The 22500-nt window shown below is 48.8% G+C and overlaps 1 protein-coding gene across 1 annotated transcript in view; it reads right to left on the reverse strand.

Moving 5' to 3' along the window:
• Window positions 1-22500, reverse strand: part of satb1b (SATB homeobox 1b) — a gene marked incomplete at both ends in the record, with an annotated part of 37714 nt that overhangs the window by 8135 nt on the left and 7079 nt on the right. Inside the window, 6 exon segments of the mRNA XM_080540844.1 lie at window positions 7761-7916; window positions 8251-8322; window positions 12009-12221; window positions 14347-14846; window positions 17603-17680; window positions 18739-18850. Of these exon segments, the coding sequence (XP_080396970.1) occupies window positions 7761-7916; window positions 8251-8322; window positions 12009-12221; window positions 14347-14846; window positions 17603-17680; window positions 18739-18850 (1131 nt within the window).

Below are 22500 nucleotides of genomic sequence, written 5' to 3' on the forward strand. Positions count from 1 at the left end.
CGTCTTTGAATCGTGCACTCGCGCAGAAACACACTGACACTGCAAGTCCCTTTCGGGGGATTATATTATTGTTATTAGAGAGGAGGTTGTTTGGAACTTCAAACTGCATTTCCCCTTGGTGGCCAGAGGTGTCAGACTGGTGCCAAATGTAAGTCCTGCTCCTTTAAGACAGTACGTTTAATCTGTTTGCAAAATCAAGGAAACTAATATTTGTTGTCTTGTCAAAATGGCCTCCCTCCAATCTGTTGCCAGACTCGTTCTCCAACCCTCATTGCAAAGAGGTCAGCCCGGAAACGCATAACACACATCTGCTCATCTGAAACAATCTAGGCAACCTGTTTCTCGGCATACCAAGTGCAACACAGGAAGTCTTGACCAACAGGCCCATAGCTCTCAAACATGACAGCTGTGAAAGCTATGATGTCAACGTTTTTTAAAGTGAAAGGTCGTGCCCTCTCCAGTCACAATAAGCCAGTTGGCAACAATAGCATTCTCAGAACCCACATGCACATCATTTGGAGGCGTGGCATGATGGTGCAGGAAACGGCTCATTCTCAGCATTTTACTCCCCCGTAACAAAGGCAACCAGTCACAGAAAAGTCACAGTTGCTCAGCTCGTAAAAAAAATATGGCTGTGAATTTCTCTAAAAACTAATTTGGATACTTGAAGGCGAAGAATTACCGGATGTCGATGAGAAATCATCCAGAAATACAGAACGTTACTTACACACCACGGGCTGGTGTCCCAGACACAGATTAGGCCTAATCCTAGACTAAAAATGCATCTACAATGGGCATTTTCTATTGAATTTGGGATTTAGTCTTGGACTAGGTTTAATCTGTGTCCGGGAATCCAGCCAGACATTTTCCTCACAAGTCACAAAATGCCAGGAAACCAGACCAACCGACTACAAGTGTCTGGAGCAGCACTGAGTGACACATTTGTATAGTGGATAGTATAGTATAGTGGATAGTGTACATAGCCTTTATTTATGTAAACCAGCTCCTTCCCTTCTTGTTTTTTTTTCTTCTATTTTTTTTTTCTTTCCTAGCACCAGGGGAGCCACCCTTCCCAAATTTCATTGTTTGGTACCTGTACTATAGCAATGACAATAAAGACCATTCATTCATTCATTCACATGTGAAGGTATCAGCTGAGTAAACAGTAAAAGTCAATCTTGCTTTTCCAGTGTTGATAACTGACACAGGGTGAGATACCAATACACTATCTGTATGTCTCTGTTTGACTCCCAACTCTACAATACTGTAGGAGGTGCAGCTGAAGAAATAGGAGATAGAGAGAGGGGAGGGGGGGGGGGGGGGACCACCAACTCACAACAGAGGAGAGAAGAGAGGGAGTTTGCAGACACACAACCGCTAAACAGTATTTGGGATTTGAAACACATCAAGCACCTACAACCGACTGCGATTCCATCAATTATAAGCGCTTGATTGAGATTTAATTCAAAGCTGGAGTTTAATTGCTAATATCAGAGCATAATTAAACTGATAAATCATGGCTGATTCTTATTGAATTATGGATTAAAATAGCAGAAAACCCGCAAATTGTGAATGTCAGGTAAATCAGTGTTCTTAATTGGCACACACGTTTGCTTTCTGACGGGAGAGACCATTATACGTATCCTAATGTCAAAACAGGTGCTTTGGTACAGACGTGAGTCTTCTAGAGGTGTTTTGAATTAAATAACTTGAATGAAATTTAAGGTGATTCAAGCTGGAATGAAGAGGATTGAAGGTCAGGTTCAATAACAATCCAAAGTTTCCATGTTCTGTTAAATTGTTGAGAGTTGTGCTTTTGTGCTGTTTTATCCTACTAGGTGGGGTTTTTCAACTGTCTTATGTCGGGAAAAGCAGATGTGGAAATTCATTGTTACTTCTGTAGGAACTGACAAGTCATCTGAGGAATGTTGTGTGTGAAAGAATAAAGGGAGAACTAGAGACTAGTAGGAATAGAGCGATGAAAGATTCAAGATTCACTACTGTACTACACACACACACACACACACACACACACACACACCTAAAGCTATAGAGAGTAGGAACACACAACCACTAGCATGAACACTTGGATGGGTCCTAATGTCTCCCCATGCAATTCCCCCCCCCCCCTCTCTCTCTCACACACAGACACACACATACACACACACACACATACACACACACACACCACACGCGCGCGCACCGCTGCATCTGCCGGAGCTAGTTGCTGTAGTTAAATTGAAATATTTCCCGGCGTGTGTCAGAAGCATGCAGAATGGTAATTATGACAGATCTGATTAGGCGGGCCGAGTCAGGCGGCTCTGGGCTGCAGGTGCGACCTTGTGCATTCCTGCGTGTGTAAATAAAATTAATTACAAGCGTGGGGGTGCGCGCGGCGCGTGACATCGCTGTGCGCGGAGGGGGGGGGGGGGGGGGGGGGGCAGGGCGGGGCGGGAGGGGGGACTCCCACGGGGGGTACCCTAATGGAATATTTTCCCGGAGTCTAATAATACAGTTGGTATTGACTTGAGGTAATTAGGGGGATCATTAAAGCGCTTTTCCCGGCGTATTTGCCTGCCTGATCAGATTAGCGAGAATGGGCCTCAGAACAAGCCCTGTGTGGTCTGTCAGAGGAGAGGAGACAGTGGGAGAGAGAGGGCTACGCTACGCTAACGCTCGCCTGTGCAGTTGCACTTGACTGGAGGTGAGTGAGCTGAGGGTGAGGGCTACCCTTGGCCTCTGTCTGACAACAGGGGGCAGATTTTTCCGTTTTGGGAACATAGGGGTTGGAGGGGGCTAAAGAGGGAGGGAGTGAAAAGGGCAGAGGGAGGGTGGGAGGGAGGGAGGGGTGGAGAGGGGCAGAGGGGAAAAAAGTAGAGCAGAGGGAAACAGATGGGGGCGAGAGAGAAAAAGGAGGTGTGTGAGAGAGCGAGAGAGAGGAGGGGGGGGGAGGAGCGCATTTGGGCATGCTCAGAGGCATCAGTAGTGCTGGGGGGGGGGGGGGGTTGATGTAACAGGAAGGGAGGAGGTGGAGGAGGGAAAGATGCTGCTGGTGGGGATTCCTCTGTCCATTAAACAATAAGAAAAAGGCTCATTTCAGAGGGGAGGGGGACTTGCCGTTTGCGAGATAATTCATACGCTAAATTAATTATTCAGACATCTGGGTCTACGGTTCAAGAAATTGTGTCTTTAATAATACAAGGCATGTGCCTCTGTTTCCCCGGCAACCTAATACCCAAGCAACCAGATAAATAAATAAATCAATTAATAAACAGTCATGGCCTTTATTTCCCTTTTGGTGATATTGCTCTCATTACTATCTGCCTGCTGTTTCGAGGACGACGACCAGTCGAGGTCTGTAAACAACCAATGAGAACGGTCCGCTGGGCGCTCTGCCACAGAAACAGAAGTGAAAATTTGGGAGGTGATTTAATAATAATAACTTTTATTTGTATCCCGATTTTCCTGCAAACGTTGCAGCTCAAAGTGCTCCAATCATTATATAATCCTAATTTAATTATTTAGTCATTTAAAGGCAATATTAAAAAGATGGGTTTTTAGTCTTGACTTGAACATATTTGCTGAGGTTGCATCCCTAATGTAAGCTGGCAGTGCATTCCACAATCTGGAGCATAAAATGAGAATGCAGCCTCACCAAATCTCTTCTTTTGTACATGTGGTTCACAGAGAAAGCCAGCGTCAGAAGACCAGAGAGCTCTATTGGGCTGATATGCTAGCAAAAGGACTTTCAGATATTCTGGTGCTGTGCCATGTGAGAGCTACAACAGAACTACTGAACCTACTAATTTGAACCTTCTAATATAATATTACAGCATGAACAATAAATAAAACAGTTCCAGTGAACACTCCTCCTAATAACAGTGGGATTACAGTAGAACTACAAACCACTCGATACATACTCTTGTATTGACTACATTTCCCTTGTCTACTCCTCCTCCAGTGTGCTGACGTGACAGTTGACCAGCTGACCCACTCAGATGGATCACATATCGCCAGGCTCCGTCACAGCACTCTGGCTTTGCCTCTGAACCGTCAGACCTACTCCTGTCAGCCTACAATACGACCTGGCTCTCAGGCAGACACCACGCTGCACAACACAACAGTCTGGTAGTCATGCTCCAAATATTTTTGCTAGGTGGCAGTCAGGACATTGAGTGGGATGCAGATAATTCAAGCTGTCCTTTAAAACAAACGACAAAACGACAACAACAACAAGCATTCGACCAAACTAGGAGATGAATCATTTGAGAAGCAGGAAGGGAGGGGGTAGGTCCAGTGATTCCACTGTCACTCTCCCCATTCCACCCCCCCCTCCCTCCCTTTCTCCCTCTACTCCCCCCCGCCCCCCCACCTTTCCACTCCAGACCAGCGAGGCACTCACTGCCCGACTCCCCTGGAGAGCAGCGTGCCAGGCGGGCGCAGGGTGACAGATGGCACACACCAGCCCCCCCCACACACCAGCCCCCCCCCCCTCTGCCATAACCCCCTGCCTGGCCCCCCCGGTGGCGCAGCGGCGGACCAGATCAGTGCCATTCTGTCTCATTAGAGCCTGGCTAATTAGCGTAGCCTCTTCCAGGGGAGGGAGGGAGAGGAAGGGAGAGAGAGAGAGGGAGGAAGGGAGGGAGAGAGAGAGAGAGGGAGGGAGAGAGAGAAAAAGAGGGGAGGGAGGGAAAGAGTGAGAGAAAGAGAGAGAGAGACGAAAAGAAAGAGAGAGAGAGAGAGAGAAAGAGACGTTTGGTGGCGTTCTGTATTCCACTGGTCATTCTAGAGTCAGGGGGGGTATGAGCCCCGCGGTGCAGGGGCTCCCACAGTGCTTGTTGTGTGACAGCAGGGACTCTGATTTCCACAATCACGTAGCCCCCGTCAGCCCCTCTTAGAGACCAAAGCCATGTCAACGGGCTCCCCACTGTTAGCCTCCCGCGGCTATCACCCATACTTCAACTGCCTCCTCTGTTGGCCTAGCCAATACACTAGAGCGAGCCTCCCCAGTCAACTTAGCTAACCAAAAAGAAACGAAGCTATTTTTTATCTATTATTTAAATTTTTGGCATTCAGCAGATGCCTTTATCCAAAGCGACTTAGAACGAAATATAGCTAGCCGCCACCTCCACAATAAATCGGCCAACCGACAGAGAGGCTATCCTCGAAAGAAGCGTGTACCTCTGCTAGCTAAAAACGGGGCATCCTCCGATGCTAACTGCTAATTCTGGCAGCATCGTCTCTTGTAGTAGCTGGCCTCAAACCAATGTATCGCCGCAACACGACACAGTTGTTTTCTATCAACTTGCTCCTCCTCTCCACACATCTGATCATTCGAAGCGGTCAACCTTTTAACCAGAGAAAGATCTGTTGAGAGCTAAATACTGCAACAACAACAACAACAACAACAACAACAACAACAACTAAATATGCATGACTGAACTTGGAAGGTGTCAAGCTACCAACAATGTGATTGAATGATGGTTTTAAAATGTTACTTACTGCTCCCAAAATGTAGCAGTAAAAAAGGTGATTGAAATGCCACTGTGGATATGAGAGACCAACCAGTTAACGGCTGGCAGCGGCCTGCTCTGGTTACGAGCCCTGAGAGGGGACGGGATGGCTGCGTTCCAAACCCCATCCCCCTCACACACACACACACACACACACACACACACACACACACACACACACGCCAATCTTAAACTCCTGCTTACAGCTCCCCCACCCAGGGGACGACCACTGCTCCCTCCCTCTCCCTCCCTGCATCCCTCCCTCTCCCTCCCTGCATCCCTCCCTCTCCCTCCCTGTATCCCTCTCTTCCCTCCTCAGATCTCCTCCCCCCCTCCTCCTCCTCTCTATCTGTGCTTCACAGGGGCAGGGCTAGGCGAAGGGGAAACAAACACATTCACACAAATGCACACAATTCACACCCATACTGATACAGGCAAACTGATAGACACAAACACGGAAACAAGCTCTGGCCCCTGCCCCCCGCCCCCTTCCCCCCCGTCCCCCACGTCGCTTCCAGGGCAGCTGCATTCATGCGTCTGTGCATGCGACCTCTGAGAATTCCTGCACTGTGCCAGGGTAGCAGTGGGCAGAGGGGGCAGGACAGGCCAGTCGGACACGCATGTGCCAGCCTTGACGATAAAGCTCAGCCCATATGGGCCTCCTGCCAGCTCGGACCCCCAAGCACCCATCCCCCCACCAACCAACCCCCTACTCCCTACTCCCTCAGCCCCCAACCCCAACAGCGCCTCACTAGGTCACAGCTCAGCCTGGGCCTGGGTTCTCTGGTTCTGGGCCTGGTGCTGGAGTAGCCCACTGCCCACGGTGGTGGTGTGGGATAGTAGAGGGGTTGGGGGGGGGACCAGCTGCCCAGGGAGCGCCCATTACGAGATGGAGCCAGAGATAAGTGCTCTCCCAGGCCCCCTTTCACAGGCATAATTAGCACACTTCTTATCTGCTGCTCAATTCACATTCACACCCGCCCGCCATGAATGGAACAGGGAAGAGAGGGAAGAGGGAGAGAGAAAGAAGGAGGGAGGGAGGGAGGGAGAGGGAGAGAGAAAGAAGGAGGGAGGGAGGGAGAGGGAGGGGACGAAAGAGGAGGAAGAGGCACAGTGGTAACCTGTTCTCACACAAATGTTCATTTGAGAAGAGATGTTTGAGAGTTAATGCTATGGCTGTCTCACCCCCACCCACTCCCTCCCTCCCTCCCTCTCTCTCTCTCTCTCTCTCTCTCTCTCCCCCTCTCCAAAAAGTCTTTGAACTTTTGAACAAAAACAGTGGTTTGTGCATCAAACTGCAATTTGGTAAAACAAAGGTATCTGGAGCTGTAATCATCCCAATCAGCGGAAAAAACCCTCCACAGATATTTCCCAGATAATTTGGCCCCTTTTGAATCTTTTTTTCATTCTTTGTTTTTCATTCTTCATCAAGTGCAATTGTGGAGAAATGTTCAACTGTGCTCCACAGACATATGAAACCTTTAATAATAACGCCTTGCTCCGCATTTCTTTAATTAGTTTTAATAAGAGTTAAACTGATGATAATTTTCGCTCACACAAGCCGGTATTCAACGAGTGGGTTGTTCTCTGGGAGAAGATAGGGCCCGGCGTTTTTTTTCTTTCCCTTCTTCTGTTGAGAGTCACACGGAGCATGGATAATATAAACAGTTTTGTTTTGTGTTGAAACACTGTCGGCTGTTCGCAAAAACCACAATAAAGAAGACGTATGTCATTACAGCCATGAATTACCAGCATGGCGACGAGGGAGAGTTTCGCAATTTTGCTTTGCAGTTTTTATCCCCATAACTGGTGAATATTTCTAGATATCTATTCAGATACTGTAGGTTCTGTGCCTTTGTTTTGCTAATGTCTCACTGACGAGTTCAGACTTGTGAAGCGAAGATACTAGCTCTGTAAATATTGATGTGTGTATATTATATTTCAAGCTGCACACAGGACATTAGCTAATAGTTTTAGAACAAACACATTCCTGATAACATGAGATAAATTATTCAGTTGAAACGTTTCGCGCCTAGTTGTGTAATCTCTGAAAGTGAGGAGAGCGGCAGGCCTAATTGGTGTGTTCAAAAAAGGGTGACTAGGGTCTATGTTGAGACCTGTTCACTGGGGGGGGGGGGGGGTCTCTGTGGTTGTGTACCTGACCTGTTCACAGGTGTGTGTGTGTGTGTGTGTGTGTGTGTGTGTGTGTGTGTGTGTGTGTGTGTGTGTGTGTGTTTGGTTGTGTACCTGACTCTTGGAGGCGGCCACCTTGGCGAACAGCGCCTGAGACACCTTGGCCCTCTTCATCTCCTGCTGGATCTCGTCGTAGATGGAGGAGTTGATGTTCAGGATGCAGCTCTCCGTCTTCCCGTTCCACTCACTGGGGAGGGGGGAGGGCTTCACCTGGGAGCGGCAGGTCAAAGGTTAAACAAAACGTTGTGGCTTTGTTCCTTGTACAGGGACAGGGACTTTTTGGGGAAAAAATGAGGACCATTGGCGTTTTTTTATAGAAATGTAACTTCAATTAATTAAAAAAATAAAATAAAAATAAACACATGGGTAGGCACTGCACTGTACGGAAACTGAAACACTTTGCAAAAAAAAAACATTTGGAAATATACAATCTAAAAATAATAGAACATGTGTTATGTGTTACAACAAGATAAGCTCCACCACATGTTTTGGGTGCAGTAACAATGTGAGGAGGAGCCGGTGGCGGGGCTGACTGTTTGCTTACAGGAGAGATGCCCACGGGGATCCTGGGGTTCCAGTCCTCCGCTCTGACGTTGCTGCAGTCTTCTCTCCTGGGCTGGAGGGGCAACAGAGGGATGTTTGTTCAGACTCACACGCACAAGGGGGATCCAGCTAAACACACACACACCCACGCACACACACACACACAGATACACGCTATACACACACCCACACACACACACACAGACACACACCCACGCACACACACACACACAGATACACGCTATACACACACCCACACACACACACAGACACACACCCACGCACACAAATTCATTCACACTACACACACACACACACATTCACACTATACACACACCACACACACACACACAGAGATTCACACATACACACACACACACACACACACACACACACACACATACACGCTACATCCGCGCTACAACAGTTTAGCTACTGCATTACAGTAGCTACCCCAGAGGGAGTGTAGTACATGTGCATTGTGGCCCACCACTGCAACAATGACACAGTCCTGTCTGTCAAACCAAGCCTGGCTGAAGCTACTGTAACATCTGATCAGGAAACAGATTTTGAGAGGAAATACTGAATTCAATTAAACGCGGCACTCAGTGTGGCTTGTTGTCTCTGCACAAAGATGACCTTTTCGGGAGTAATATACACTCACTGAACACTTTATTAGGAACACTATACTAATACTGGGTAGGGCCACCCTTTGCTCTCAAAACAGCCTCAATTCTTTGTGCCATTGATTCCACAAAATGTTGGAAACATTCCTTTGAGATTCTGGCCCATGATGACATGATTGCATCACGCAACTCCTGCAGATTTTTCAGGTGCACTTACAAGCTGTGAATCTCCCGATCTACCACATCCCAAAGGTGTTCTATTGGATTCAGATCCTATGATTGGGAAGGCCACTGAAGAACACTGAACTCATTGTCATGTTCATGAAATCTGTTTGAGACGACTTTTGCTTTGTGACATGGTGCATTATCATGCTGGAAGTAGCCATTAGAAGATGGGTACATTGTGGCCATGAAGGGATGCACATGGTCAGCAACAATACTCAAATAGGCTGTGGCATTCAAGCGATGATTGATTGGTATTAACAGGTACAAAGTGTGCCAAGAAAACATTCCACCTGAATGAATGAGAAGGTGTTCCTGATAAAGTGCTCAGTGAGTGCATGCCCTAAGCAATGTTCATATACTATCAATATGAGCATTTGGACATATTTTTGTGTTTTAAACAATATCCATTTAATGGCACTTATTTGTGTGTAAATAACACATTATTTTGAACCCTCCCAAAAAACAACCTACACTAGCCAATATTAAAACCACCAAGTTATAGTCTTAACAGTTACAAACTCGCAAAAACAACCTGCAAAAATGCACTGTAAAAAATAATATATAGGGCCTATTCAAATGTACGTCTAGACATCTAAACAGGAGCAATTTGGTCTTATAAAAAAAAAGAAAAAACCTACAGTATAATTCCCAAATTTGTGGTGAACTGGAATGTGTTGAACTGGGAATTCCTGAGCGTTTTATCCTTTTTTACAACTCATCATGCTAGGTTGTCAGTATGCTGTGCCCGGCCGCTGTGTGGAGCTAATTGTTAAGGCAGGAACAAGCACAAACTGGTGCAGGAAGTCCAGCTACCCCATCAGACGCATATGAGAAACATACCTCCGCATCTGTTTTTACGAGGGCCATAAACCTCCTCTCTGTCTCTCTCCAATTGCCACCTTGGCTGATTTACGGTGCTAAATTCGCATCCCATTGCTCCGTATAGGAGCTGTCAATGGGAATCTGGCATATGTCCAGAGCCTACTACCTGCTGTAAGTCATGCAGAGAGAGAGAGAGAGTATAGAGACATATATTAGGCCTATTGATCATGTGCTAACACTAACACTGGGAGGCTTGAGAGTAATGGCCCCAAACCTCAGGAACTCTGTGTTAAGCCGTGAACTCAATTACAGTAAATGACCGAAATGGAGATCTGACCTATCCAGAAATCGCTATCAGACCGACATTCATTTCAGTTTGTATTGGCCCATTCTATCTAATTCATTTCTCTGTTGGAATGCCTCTCCGCTGACCTCGGGGTGAGTGGCTTTAATAAGGTGGTCGCCGAGACACTTACAAGGCCTGTGTGTCCTGGACTAATCAAAACTGTGGATTCACTGTAAAAAAGCGGACTTCTCACACAAAAGCCCCTCAGGAATTCCACTAATGTAATCTTTCAATAAAAAAATAAAAAGGTGCAATATGTACCTCCTGGTTCTCATGTTTGAAATAAAGTATAAATAAGGAGTGAAGTCAACATGATTAGGGCATCAACAGAGGTATGCACGGTAGTAAACCTGGCTCTGTTCAATGAGTCATTGTACAAGAAGGGTCAGTCGGTCTCTCTCTCTCTCTCTCTCTCTCTCTCTCTCTCTCTCTCTCTCTCTCTCTCTCTCTCTCTCTCTCTCTCTCTCTCTCTCTCTCTCTCTCTCTCGACTTTGGTGTCTAAGAGGGCCTGACAGGGGCTACGTGAGGAGCTGACGGGGGCTACGTGGTTGTGGAAAGCAGAGTCCCTGCTGTCAAACAACAAGCACTGTGGGGGCCCCTGCACCGCGGGGCTCATACCCCCCTCACTCTAGAATGACCAGTGGAATACAGAACGCCACCAAACATGTGTGTGTATGTGTGTGTGTCTTTCTCCCTCCCTCCCTCTCTCTCTCTCTCCCTCCCTCCCTCCCTCTCTCTCTCTCTCCCCCTCCCTCCCCCTCCCTCTCCCTCCCTGTCCGAGCATGCAAGGCCATTTGACTGTAGGGATGAGCTGTGAACTGCAAAGTGGCCTTCCCCAGTTCAACCCCACTGGTTTGGAGTCTGCCTTCCCTTCCCTTCTCTTCCCTTCTCTTCCACAACAATAAGGATGCTGCTGGGGGGATCTCGCCATGCTGTCAAAGGGGGGGGGGGGGGGGCTCCCTTGTTTGGGGCATGGGTGGTGGGCACGGGGGAGACTCTCTGACTCTCTCTCCCTTTCTCAAGCCCAAATAAAAGGCCCCGTCTTCAGGCCGGGCGGGACAGAGCAGGCCTTTGTCTGCCGCCTCTACACCCAGACACACTCCACCGCACTTCAAATGGGCTTAAGTGGAAAAGTTACCACATACCTTTCACATAAAGGACTTTGATTTGTGGTGGGGGAACGAGTGGCGACAAGGTGGCCCGGGGGGGGTAGTCGAATGAGGATTCTGACTGACAGAGAGAGAGAGAGAGAGAGAGAGAGAGAGAGAGAGAGAGAGAGAGAGAGAGAGAGAGAGAGAGACTTTCGCTCCCCTTTCAGAGTGTGTCATAATTGAACGCTTCCTATTTTGAGACCGGGGTAGGGGTAGTGGAGCCTGATGTGCAACGGTAGAAATTAGCACGTCAAATTTACCTCCCGCCTGCCATCTCTTACCTGTGCGTGGAGGGTTAAAGGTGTGTGTGTGTGAGTCTTTTCACAAGTTGTGTCTGTATACGTATGCATGCGTGCCTCTAGACAGGTTGGATATGTATGCATGCACGTGTGTGAGAGCATGTATGTACAGCACGATTTTTCTGGCTCTCACCTGCATCTGGTCAGATGGCATATACATCAGAGTTGGGGTCTGTGGGCAAATACATCAGAGTTGGTATTTGTGTGTATGAGTGTGTGTGTGTGTGTGTAAATATGTGAATATACAAAAGACTAGCAGACGTGTGCGACCAGGTGTGTATGGGCTATACCTGCACGGGCCGGAGGGGCGGGGTGTTGATGAGGGGGGCGGGGCCTATGGCCGAGGCCGCCGTCAGGCTCCTCTCCCTCTCGTCCTGGTAGATGCGGTCGCGCTCCACCTCGGGGAGCTGCAGGAAGTTCTGCATGGCCCGCAGGTTGACCAGCAGGGACTGGGACGCCGTCTTGGGGTCCTCCTCCTTACGCAGGATCTCAGACAGCAGGCCCTGAGAGAGAGAGAGAGAGAGAGAGAGAGAGAGAGAGAGAGAGAGGGAGGAGAGAGAGAGAGAAAGGGAGGAGAGAGAGAGAGAGAGGGAGGAGAGAGAGAGGGAGGAGAAAGGGAGAGAGAGGAGAGAGCGAGAGAGAGAGGGAGAGGGTGGAGAGAGAGAAAGGGAGGAGAGAGAGAGGGAGGAGAGAGAGAGAGGGAGGAGAGAGAAAGGGAGGAGAGAGAGGGAGAAGAGAGAGAGGAAGGGAGGAGAGAGAGAGAGAATTGAATAAAAGAGCAGCACACACAAAGACAGTGAACAGACAGACTAAAGGGTAAAACTAAATCTTTCAACGTAACGTTGCATATTAATGTCAACGCAATACGTGTCTAAACGTGGAATGGGTTGAGCACAGCAGAGTAGCACCTGGGACCTCATACGAATGTAGCGAGAGGACGCGGTTCTCGGCTCTGTGTGCGCTACGAAAACAGACAACGTCCAGTCTGTACGTTCTACATCTACGCGTGTGCGCTTTCTACTTCTACTACTGCAGTTCTATGTACAGTATCACTTTTCCTGCGTATTTACTGAATTTCACACATGTAGCAATCAGTGTGGCCTCTGTTCTGTCTCTCAATGGCACTCAATGTTGTCATTACGGAGGCTCACTCGGGTAGCGGCGCGGGGAGAAATTATTAGAGATGTGTGTGATTGAGGCTTTTCATCCGCCGTTGGACACACGCTGTGCGAACCATCATTCTGCTTCTCTTTCCATCAATAGGTGTGATTTGGCAGCAAAGTAGTAGTAAATAACTTGAAAAACACTCGACTGTCGGTTACTTTGACAACTGCTGCTATAATGAGGACTCGGTGTGCACAGTAAACAACAGCAATTCTGTGGTAGTGTTATTAACACACGTATGTAGGAGTGATATCAGATACACGCGGCGGCGTAGACCGTTAAAATAGGTAAATCCCTAAAAGGGGGGGCTGAGCAGTGAGCAGTGAGCACGCATCAACAGATACAGACATGAATCGGATGTCTACTACACTGTGGCGTGTGTGTGTGTGTGTGTGTGTGTGTGTGTTTATCATCCCCAGCCATCATCCCCTTTTCCGTTTATCTCCAGAGTACAATCTGCTGCTTCCCCAGGCAGACACCCCGGCCCCCCCACCCTAACCCTGCCCCCCCCCCCCCACCCCCACCCTAAGCGTCCCGTCCCCTCCGCCTCGATGCGAGCTCCGGCGTGTCGCCACACGCCCCCTTTTATTAACACGCTCCGCAAAGAAAACGCACGATAAATAATAGAAAAACAGCCCTCTAAAGGCACATCACTAATTCTTCATACCGAAGAAGGGAGAGAGATAAGAATGAGACAAGAGGGCTTGCCAATTCACACAAAAACACCACTGTCTGTCTGACTGACTATCCCCCCCCCCCCCCCCCCCCCCGCCCCTTTCTACTCCTTTTTTGGAAGAGAGCAGTACACACACCGATTCCAATAGATTCTTATCAGTGTATTCACAGGGCGACTTCAAAGGAGCTAGAGGGCTAATGAGGTTTGGCGTCGCCTCCCCCACAAAAATATGCAGAACAACTTAAGACTTTATCTGTGTTGGGCTCTGCCTGTAAAGTGAAATCACATGTTTCGGTAAACGGGGTGGCGGGGGCGGAGGTGGGGGGGGGTTGCACACCGCGACCAAGCCTTGTTGTTTGACGAGGCGGGATTCCAGGTGTAGGAAGGATAGTTAGTTATTGTCACCGTTGTCTCGTTTGGTTTTCATACAGTAGTTGCCCTCAACAGGAATGTAAGGCTTGACTCCAAAGCACTACGACTTAAAACTACTACTTGAGTCAGAGGAGTGCTTTAGGAGAAAAATAATTGAGAGAGTGTGTGTGTGTATGTGTGTGTGTGTGTGTGTGTGTGTGTGTGTTCCGGTAGAATATCGTGGGCTGCACCACCCGATCGTGTGCAGTGTGTTGAACCGATTAAGGAGTTAGATAACAGTTAAACGAGATCGTTCTCAACCTACAGATCCCAGGATAACACCCGAAAAACCTCCAGGGCGTGAAGAAAGAACCTCAGTAATGAGTGAAATCAAAACATCCGCCTCCGCCCCCCTTCCGTCCTCTAACCCCACTCACCTGGGTCCTGTTGAAGGCCACGCGGGCGAACACGGCCTGCGATATCCCCGCCCTCTTCAGCTCGTCCCTCACCCACTGGTAGATCTCGAAGGACACCTCCGTGTTGGAGGCCACCTGGGGCTCCAGGGGCTTGGCCAGGGAGCTGCGGTTGACGGGCGGGTGGTTGAGGTACTGCTGGGACAGGGACTGCTGCGCCAGGAGCCGGTTCACGGCGTACTGCTGGTTGAGGATCTGCGCCATCACCAGCTGCTGGTTGACCAGCTGGGGGCTGATGGGGGTGGACACCAGGCCCGGGTGGTGGAGGCCGGGGAGCTGGGCCGGGCGGCCCCCCGGCTGGCCTCCGTGGGGCTGGGGGAGCGGCGGCACGGGGGAGGAGGGGGGCTGCTGCTCGGCCGTGCTGCCCGGTATGGGCTGCTGGGAGAAGGTCAGGTGGTTGGGGTTGTGGTTGTGGTTGTGGTTGGGGCCAGGCGGGGAGAGGTCGGAGAGGCCGTCCATGTCTGCTGGAGGAGGGGGGGGAGAGGTGGGGGGGGGGGGGGGTGGAAGGGAGGAGGGAAAGAGGATTGAGAGTGGGGGCAAAGAGGAAAGGAGAGAGAAGATCGACCGTCAAAGTCGCTTTGAAAACGTATTGAGCATCTGAAGATGACACACACTCGCTTGCCTTACTTTTCCATCCTGCACAAACACACGTGAGCCGGATGAGATTGAGATAACAACATCTTCACATTGACGGTGTGTATTCCGACCACGTACACCAAGCGCTCCCTGCAGTTTAATCTCCATGTACATCGATCACTCTCACCACAAAAAGGTGCTTCAAAACCAACCGAGACGGGACAAAAGTTTGCGGCGTGCAAGCAAGTCGGCAACCCTGTGGTATTGGCCGTCCAGACACTCGCCTGTTTGGACCCCCGGATAGGAACCCCCCCCAGATAGGAACCCCCCCAGATGAAAGGAAACCCGCAGCTTCCCCGAAAGCCTTGGTGGCTCCACCAATACGTTTCTAATGTTCACGGCCAAATCATGTGAGCAATAAAAACAAGCCAGTGATAGTGGAGTCCTATCGCTGCAGGCAGGGAAGTCTTTATATGAGTGTGTGTGTGTGTACACACACATGCAGGGGTGGCTGATAATCCTGAATCGCTCTTTATGTCCTTAATTCTAAAACAAGGTACGCAAGCTAGCCAATATGACATTTTTGGGGACAGCCTAAAAATAACTCCAGAAGAAAAGAGAGAGAGGGGGAGAGAGAGAGAGAGAGAGAGAGAGAGAGAGAGAGAGAGAGAGAGAGAGAGAGAGAGAGAGAGAGAGAGAGAGAGAGGGAGAGAGAGAGAGAGAGGCTATCGTTTGAGAAGAATCCTCGAAGTGTCCTCTTGCATATGCCCATAGGCCTAAGGCAATATGAATGTGCCATTTGACAGGATCTAATACTATTTGTGGAGTCTCTCTCTCTCTCTCTCTCTCATTTCTGGAATCCTTTAAGTCTTTAATGACTGCTTGTTGAGGTCTGTTAAAATGGTATGTCTGTGGATGAAAGCTGTGGTTTAAAAGTCTAAGGGAATCACAAATAATTGGGTGAATGTGGTGCTGTTAGACAGACTGGTTCTCTTTCTAAGGACATATATATATATATATATATATATATATATGTATGTATGTACACACACACACTACTATAGATTTACCATTTACCATTTGACTACCATTTTTCATACACTGAACCAATAGGTCTCTTAAAGAATTCATGTAGCAACATTTACACCTAGACTGGTGCAGATCAGCTGCCTATAGGAACACAACAACATATGGATTCTGGAAGGCACAAATTGGTTTCAGGGAAAGAAATCTTCCACATACTGAATACTTCTGTGAAAGATAAAAGCTTAAGTGCATGGACAGCATCCAAAAATACCCGGAATAATCATCAAGTATTTGCCGCATGTTTCTTAACTGTCAGAAAACACACAAAAAACATGGCCAAGGCCGTTCTTTTCAGTTTTTTTTTGTTTAAACAAATGATTAGAGAAAAAAAAAGAAGCAGCAACTTGGTAATAATCACATCTTTCCCCATAATCCTTGGCATTCCCTCGCTGTGATGCTACGGTGTGCCTTTTCACTCTTGCTCACACAACACTGCTGGGGGGCACACACACACACACACACACACACACACACACACCATTTCCATGCAAATTGAAAAAAGAAAAAGAAAAAGGGCTGACAGAAAAGCATGGCAGGCCCTGGAGAGAAAAAAAATCAGCCACAGAAGCGAGAGTCCTCGTGTGGAATCCAGCCACAAAAGAGCCCCGGATTAAACACACAATGGGAATGGGATGTGGGCTGAGAGAGAGAGAGAGGGGGAGAGAGAGAGAGAGAGACTGAGAGTGACAGAGAGAGGGAGAGGGAGAGAGGGAGACAGAGAGAGAGAGAGACTGAGACTGAGAGAGGGGGAGAGACAGAGAGAGACAGAGAGAGGGGGAGAGAGAGAGAGGGAGTGAGAGACAGAGAGAGAGAGACAGAGACACAGAGAGAGAGATTGAGAGAGGGGGAGGGAGAGAGGGTGGGAGAGAGAGAGACACACACTCAGAGACAGAGAGAGAGAGAGATAGAAAGACAGAGAGTCTGAGAGAGACAGAGAGACGGGGGGGAAAGAGAGAGAGAAACACACACAGAGACAGAGTGAGAGAGAATGAGAGACGTCTGCCCTGACCCAGCTCAGTGTCCTGACGGTACAGGTCTCTGACACCATAACCAGGCCCGGCAGCGTGTGTTAGCTGTGAACCAAGGGGCCTGTGTCTACAGTGACACCAACCGTATCGTCAGTCACCTTTACATGAGAGAACATCCCTTCACTGCGTATGTTGGCAGGTGGCGGTGGATGTTTATGTTGTGAGGGGGGGGGGCACCACTAAGGCACAGGGGAGAGGACAACACACTCCCTCACAGCCTTTAGACTGGCACAACGCTCCCCAGGCCACCGCTGCCATCCACCCCTGGCATTCTCGCGCACACCCACACGCGCACACACACACACGCACACACACACACACACACACACATCTCTTCGCCTGTGGGCGATACGCACACACACGCACACACACACACACATCTCTTCGCCTGTGGGCGATGGATGGGCAACTGGGAGGTGCTAGCTTTTTTTTTTTTTGCATAGAGGTTGAGTGGGGCGCAGTGCGGTGTGTGTGTGTGTGTGTGTTTGTGTGTGTGCGGCTGCAGATGGGCACGTGACGTGGAGACGTACCTAGTGCGTTGGCACGCGGGCTGTCATGGAGAACACATGTCCCCAGGTAGCCCTCCAGTTGCGATGGTTGGCGCATGCCTCCTGCGTGGGTGGGCAGACACGGACGGACACACACACACACACACACACGACAAGTGTCCAGGTGCGGAGAGAGAGAGAAAGAGAGGGTTAGGGCCGCATACAATCAAAATCCATGTACAAGGCAGGAGAGAAAAAAGGGGGCACAATGGATGCTGCCGAGTTGCATCTGACTCCCTTTCATATTCCAAACATTTACAAATATCAAATTCTAAATACACATGCGAGTTCACTAGTCGAAATGTGCGGCCTCAAAGGTCCCCATGGCGGCTTCACATAAACATAAACATCGTTCATGTCACTTTGAAACCGTAGGCACGTACATGAAGTGTGCATGTGCAGAACAACATGGGCATGACACCAGTGATATTGTCCGTGACTGTTTCCAGAGTATGATATGATCAGAACACCATGTTTACATGCAAAATCATGACACACTTTCTGGTCTTATACAGTATCTCAGCTGTAATCAGCTCGTACGTAGGACGGTGGATTCCTACGCAGATAGGTAAAGCCAATAGCTGCATTGTTAACCCCATATGGGTCACGTTTATTTATTAAAAAACACATCAAAACAGACGATATCTGAAATATGTGACCTTATCTCCCAAAAGGCGGTGGAAGAGGTTTTCACGAGTAATCTTAAATATAAGGTACGTCTTGTTTCCATTTGATAAGAAAATGAAATTGATTTCAAAGTCGATGATGGCGGGGAAAACCATCACTGTCTTTATTCATAGTGGAACTAAAAACAGTACTGAACAAAAGGCAAGCCCCTCAATTTGACGCATGTTTTTGCCTTGCCATTACAGCCTCTCTTCTGTGGCAAAAGTAGATTGCACCACACAAATCGAAGAAGATAATAATATTATACACCTCAGCAGAGTTATTTACACTTGAGCAGTGTTATTAACATTATTGGTGTGATTAAAATGCATTCACTGTTACAGGGCGACAAAAAAAAAAAAACATGGAGGAAACGTAGAGGAACGGTGGTCGGGGGTGTGAGGAGACAAGCGTCTCAGCGCAACATTTTGCGCTCCTTCCATTTTGCTTACCCATCATATCTTTTGTCTTCTTGAAATGTTTATACCAGCGCCCAAATTCTTGACACTTCGCCGCCGATACATTTGCATAGTAAGTGCTGTTCACAATGGAGGAAATCATACTCTGAAAGAGAGAGGTTGATCAAGAGAGAGAGAGAGAGAGAGAGAGACTTCAGGATCCACAATGTGGAATGCACAGACAAATATTACGGCTTGTGTTACACATGCACTAACACTATGTCTTGTCAAAATAAATCAAACGTTTCAGAGAGGAAAAAACGACAAGCTAGCAAAAGACAAATTACTAGTATCAGTCATGCACTATATCTGGTCTTGTGTTCCAAATGTAAAACAAATAAAAAAAATATATAAATAAGAGTATCCCTTTATAACAAATGCCACAGAGTTTGAGAGAACTGTTTTTTTGTGGGAGGTAAACCATGATCTTGACTGCTTTAGTGTAGCCTTGTTGACATTCAGGTTTGCCTTGGGAGAGAAGATCAATGTGGGTTCGGTGGAAAAAAGGAAATAAAACAGACTTATTAAATGTCAGCAGCTGGAAATCAGGCAAATGAAAACAGAATAATATTTCGTTTTTGTTTTTTTTTCTTTCCCCTCACTCGCTCTTTCTACAATCTGTTATAAACAACAACTTCAAGGAAGCAGAAGGCCTGCACAGTATTGTAAGAGTAGAGCCCCTGCGTCGCCGTGCCCCCACGCCTTCTCCACGCGCGACCTCCATTTTGTCTATATTAATTTCGACGCATTCCTTACCAAACAAGGCGAGATTCTTCTTTTCATTAAAATTAATGTTTTAACACCTTCTTGGCCTCCGGGTGAATAGCAGGGAAATTGTTTTGATTGTTATAAATATTCAAAAGATGAAAACCATCTGTTTTCAAATTACAGGTATGCCGTGCTTATCATTTCTTTAATATGAGCACTTGGGGACAGGAGGAACCTTCTGGCACAACAGCTCTTCAACCGAACGACATGCGGATATGACAGCAGCCTTCTCCCACTCTTTAGAGACGGAGGAGGAGGAGGCGGAGTGGGAGGAGGAGTGGGAGGGAGAGGAGGAGGCGGGAAATGAGTCAGACTGCTACCGTAGATGACTGCGGACCTGACGCTGAACTCTGACCCCTGAGCGCAGTGGACATGTCCAGTATAGGAGGTCAATGTCGTACATTAGAAGCCTCAAATCATCATATCATAGTATCGTATCATTCGTCGTATCGTTCCTATCGTCGTATAGTTCTCGTAATCTCATCGTATTCAGTGGAAACCGGCAGCTAATTCCACCTCCGATGGGCTGAAACACATTTAAAATGTGCACATTTTCAGGTAAGCAGTAGAGTAGTGTACACATACGTGGATAATGAAAGCCTCAGTGTCCTGGGGCTTACCAGGGTCTCGTGGAGCTTACCGTGCTTTATTTACAGTACAGAATGTGGGCTAGGCAGAGGCAGTTAACAGGGCCCACCCAAGACACCGCCTCCGCTCCGCCATCGTCTTTGACACAGATGTTCTAATAAACGCTCCTCATTAATCAGCCCTCTCCCTCAATACATCAGTCCTCCTCTCTCAGGAGCGTGCGAGGCAGGCAGGCAGGCAGGCAGGCGCACACACACTCTCTCTCTCACACACACACACACACACACACACACAGCAGATAACCATAGTCGTGCCCATAGGGCGTCTGCCAGCAGCCATCAACAGGTATGTTGTGTGTGGCACCAGGATGCGCCGGGGCCCTTTAAGTGATAGCCATCTGCAGCACGGGAGCTTTATCAGCGTGCCCAGGAAGTCACGCAGGCCTATCTATCAGCCCCGGACATCTACTCCACTTTCCGTCATGGGAGAGAGAGAGAGGCGCATTGTAAAAGGCACGGAGCCGCCAGCCTGAGACACACACACACACACAACACAACACAACACACCCTTTTTTTGCAATGTGGAATCCGAATTAGCCTGATATCTTGCATTAACAGGGTGCGTGTGTGTGTGTGTGTGTGAGATCATTGAGAACACACACACAAACACACACACACACACACACACACACACACACACAGTGAGAGATAGGCCCCAACTACCTCAGTCTATGACGGCCTTGGTGCAAGGCCCACAAAGATGGTATTTGGTGGCTATTTGCAGCTATGTAACAGAACAGCTGCTGCTGTGCCAGGACCCGACTGGTGGGAGAAGGGGGGAGGGGGGGGGGGGATCTTTTGTTGCTTTAGTTTCAGAGGAGGCAGAGGTTAAGCTTGCTCAAGACTACCGAGCCGGCCTCCCAAACACTGGTGATGAGCAGAGCAGGGCAGGGGGGGGTCAGACCACAGGAACCGCCAGTCAAAGTTTTAGTGAGACCCATTGACTTTTCATCAGCCAGCATTACACTCAAACTCCATCTGCAGTCAAATTATATTCCACTGGGGACCATAACAATGGGCATGGAGACTGAATACACTCTCTCCCCTCTTTCTTTCTGACACACACACACACACACCCTTCCCTCCCTCCCTCTCTCTCTCTCTCTCTCTCTCTCTGTCTGTCCCTCTCGAGTCTCTTCGGGGCCAAACACACAAAAGCATGACTCCCGCTACAAAAGAATGAAACTAAATGTTTGACAAGACCGGCCACAAAAGCTCAGTTTCTCTTCTTTTTTTTTTAAGATGCCGCCCGCCCCCGTCCCTTCCCCACCCCCTCCTCCCCGCCCCCCCCCCGCTCTATGAAGCTCTAAGGTGGGGTAATTCTCTCTCCGATTCTATCGTTTGTTAACCTCTTTCTCCCCCTCCCAGGATTACCCTCCTGAATATCAAGGAGACACTAATCCTATAAAAGGTGCCAATCATCCTTGCTCTCAGAACACGCCCTCTTCCCCTTTCCCCCCCCCCCCCTCCCCCCAAGCCCTTTTCTGTGTCCCAGAAGCCTTTTGGGAACGTGGGGCCACTCACCTGCCGCCCCACACCTCCCCCCCAGGCGCTGACATCACAGGCCCGGTACCAGATCAATGGTGGGTGGCATCGAGGGTCATAACGGACTAATAGAGTGCTCACGTTCGACTGAAGGGGTGGTGAAACTAAATAGGCCTTCTTTTCCTGACTAACAACAACAACACCACCACCACCACCACCACCTCTCTCTCTGTGGTGCTCGCGACGGCAAAGAAAACCCACCGTGTAACAGATGTCCCAAACGCTGTCGCATCAGCCGTCTTCGAGGACCTAGCGCATGCACACCCTGGCACAGACATAGCTGTGTGTGTCTAGAACAGTCTACAGTCTATTCGTTTTTCCGGATCAACAAACCAGCGCACGCATCTCGGAGGCAGAGCTATAAATTAATATCATATCGGGTTTTTTAAGTCACACAGCAGATGCTCTCTTTACAGAGACAGTAGATTGTGATACAACGAGCCCCGAACGACCGTGTAGCGCCCGCGCCCCTCCGCCTGCCTGTCCTCTGAGCCGGTTGTGAACACGGTCGGAGGCCGGGCGGGCGGACGCGTGGTGGAGCAGCTCACATATGGGCCGTAAACAGGGTGATTACTGGGCTGAGCAGGGAGAGCCGGCGCCGCTCCGCCTGAACGGCACCAAGGGAGTCTTTACATCATCACCGCCGCGCTCTGACCGGCTAAACATACACACACGCGCGTGAGCGCGGTCGTCCAGGTAACCGTACAGCAGCCTCAGGGAGGGCCGGCTGTGCGCAACACACACATACACAGGGGCGCGCATGCGCACAAACACACGCGCACACACACACACACAC

The sequence above is a fragment of the Nansenia antarctica genome (genome assembly GCF_963989245.1).
Source record: "Nansenia antarctica genome assembly, chromosome: 10".
Classification (NCBI taxonomy): domain Eukaryota; kingdom Metazoa; phylum Chordata; class Actinopteri; order Argentiniformes; family Microstomatidae; genus Nansenia; species Nansenia antarctica.